Source organism: Austrofundulus limnaeus, unplaced genomic scaffold (genome assembly GCF_001266775.1).
Source record: "Austrofundulus limnaeus strain Quisiro unplaced genomic scaffold, Austrofundulus_limnaeus-1.0 Scaffold3, whole genome shotgun sequence".
Classification (NCBI taxonomy): Eukaryota; Metazoa; Chordata; class Actinopteri; order Cyprinodontiformes; family Rivulidae; genus Austrofundulus; species Austrofundulus limnaeus.
In genome coordinates this window covers 6448638-6451480 of record NW_013952405.1, presented here as the reverse complement: position 1 = coordinate 6451480, position 2843 = coordinate 6448638, and the positions used below count along the sequence as shown (strand labels likewise).

The 2843-nt window shown below is 39.0% G+C and overlaps 1 protein-coding gene across 3 annotated transcripts in view; it reads right to left on the bottom strand.

Moving 5' to 3' along the window:
- cpne5a (copine Va) overlaps positions 1-2843 on the bottom strand; it is a 90232-nt gene that overhangs the window by 36113 nt on the left and 51276 nt on the right. For all 3 annotated transcript variants that reach the window (XM_014019812.1, XM_014019821.1, XM_014019827.1), the window contains 2 exons: positions 762-815; positions 190-251 (listed from right to left, as the gene is read on the bottom strand). In XM_014019812.1, coding sequence (XP_013875266.1) covers positions 190-251; positions 762-815 — 116 coding nt within the window. The remainder of the gene's footprint in view (positions 1-189; positions 252-761; positions 816-2843) is intronic.

The window sequence follows — 2843 nt, the reverse complement described above, 5'->3', positions numbered from 1 at the left end:
TTTTTTCTTTTTGATTTTTTACCTGGATTACTGAGATGCATCAGGACTAAAGTGAACTCATTTACTTTCATAAAAATTTAAAAAACATTTTTCTTTTTAACTTAAACAGCAAAAATCTAAACTAGTGTTTTGATGAAAGGCARACTTTAGGAAAATCAATGTTAGCAGAGTGAGAATGAATGCACTCACCCTCCTTTGATGTAATCGAGGAACGTGTGCTCTGACTCCACGTTGAATGACAATAAGGACACCTGGGGAACCAAAAAATAAAATAACGGTCCAAACAAATTACTTCATGCTTGATAATTAAATACAATAAAATGTACTAATCGACACATTAACACTGACCTCTATGCTAACCAGCCACAAAATTACTTATCWAGACAGAATGTTGGCTCTGCATATTAGTATTACAATCACTGAACAGCAGCACYGCAGCGGGGCCGACAGATGAGCAACATGATGGATAACTAATCACAGATTTTAATTACACAGCCATGGCATTAGCAAGAGAGGTAAGAGAAAAAATGTGTCTCATTTCTAAACATCCAATCACTACTTCATTAAACGGACAAAGACAAGTGGAAGTTAATGCATTTTTAGAGACTTTTACCAATTTAAATTCACCATCTGCAACTGGAACAAAAGCGTTGAAACACATCGAGCAAGCTAAAGAAACTTCCAGATGAATATAAAAACTAAAGGAGGCAGGATTGGGAGGGAACCAGGAGGTTTGCTGTTATCTCAGATCTCAGACTCACCGTGCCAGAGTTAATGTATCTCTTTTTCTTTAGCTTCTTCTTGGGATTCACCACCTAGTTTAAAGGCAGAAAAGACACAGCGGATAATGACATAAACCTGCACCACAATTTTGTCTATTCAACCCTTGGGCGAGTAATAAAAGCAGCTTTGTCCTTCTATTCCATGTTTGGAAGGGTAATGGAGCAAAGGGAATGAATCCAATAGACGCAGTAGGTGAGAATGAGATACCATTGATCATGCCTCGCAGCAAGACGCAGATTATTCAGGATTTTTTTAAACCACCTACTCTGTATCTTACATATGCACCATCATGGGGATGATAGACTACTTGGCCAATATTTCACCCCCCCCCCCCCACCACCACCACCCCCACCCATAATAAACACAAAGCATAAATTAAATTGTGTTTAAATCCAGAGGCGTACAGTAACGTGTGACATGGGAAGAACAGGTGATAAGCACAGTGACACAGCATTTTCTGCTTTTGATGAAGCATACACTTAAAGCTCGAAGCATAAACCATGTATACAACAGTGAGCAAGGTCAAACATTTTTGTTGCTCAAGCTTCGTGTGTCTGTGCACAAACATAAAGCGTCGGCCCCGGAGGAAACTGCACGGCATAATGAAGTATGAAAAACCCACCCCCACCCCCTCCTCTCTTCCTCCTGTGCCGTTTCTAAAGTTGCTCGTCCATTATTTCCAACAAAAAACGATGCCTCAGAGCACTACAGCTGTCACTCAGTCCCTGTCTGAGTTCATGCAAAGTCACAATAACATCATATGCAATTACAGCAGCCTCTATTATCGTAACCCTGCTGTCAACTTAACTCCTAGAGCTAATGTTTAGAAGCTTTGTGCACGTCAGGCTGAGTATGAGGAAGGCTGAACGCTGCAGCCGGTTATGTTGAAGCTTTATGTGTTTTTTTTGTCCACATCTGGACAATCAAAAGCACTGACCTGGTGGAGAGGTTACTAAGACTCTGCTGTGTTTCCTTTGCTAATTAAACTGCAGAAGAATTTGGGGAAATGTCGTAGTTGTGCTTCCCTCTGTCAGCTGCGTAACTTAGACTAGAGCTACATTATGAAATGAATGATATGACAGCACAATGCATCTACGCTCTGGAGTGATCACAACAGCACACACAAACTGGGTCCACATCATTAATTTACATGTGACACACAACGGCARCAGACTGGATGAAAATGCAGTTTGCCACCATTTCAAGCTGTGTTTCAGCCAGCGCCTATGCTCAACTTATATACAAACATAACTCAGTTGTTTCTGATGTTGTCTAATACTGTATGCAGCGGTGGACCAAGTACCCATTTTCCTTACTTGAGTCAATGTATTGATCCTACTGGTCAGATATTAGTCCAAGTAGCTCTGTCTAATTATTATTTAAGGTAAAGTACTGGAGCATGTGCTTTCAAAATTACATGATAAAAATGTTAAGTTTTAGCATTTCATCTAAGTGTAGTTGAGAACAATTGGGATAATTTCTCTATTTTRGGCAGATCAGTAACACCAAATATGTAATAATGATGCATTAGTCTTGTATAGCACTTTTCTAGATGCTCAACGAAGCTTTAAAATTTCCTGCATTATTCATTCACTCCTCAGACACACGATGGTGGAAGTGTGGCTGCCATTCTGCACCTATACGGTCCCTCCAGACCACCAGTCGCACCACTTCTAGGCTTTTGCTAGAACCTGGTATTAATGACTGAGGATCTCTGAGCATTTCACATCTAAAACTCTCTAATTTGGGTCTTAAATGAGATGAGTCCCTATTACAACCAAAAAAAAAAAAACATTTGTGTTGAATTTACTTTAAAAATTATGTCAACGGGTTCTACTCAACTGAATTGAGTAAACGTACTGGTAATTTTTTACATGTATTTTATAGGTGAATGTGAAGCAAATTTACTCAAATATGTACATGTACAAAATATTTTAGGTAAATTAAATGCAGATGCTTTTTGGAGTGTAAAATCAGGACTAATCAGTATCTAAACAAAGAACCACAACAGTGCTGAAACATGTCTTCTATACCTATGCCTAGTGTATAGACCAATAATA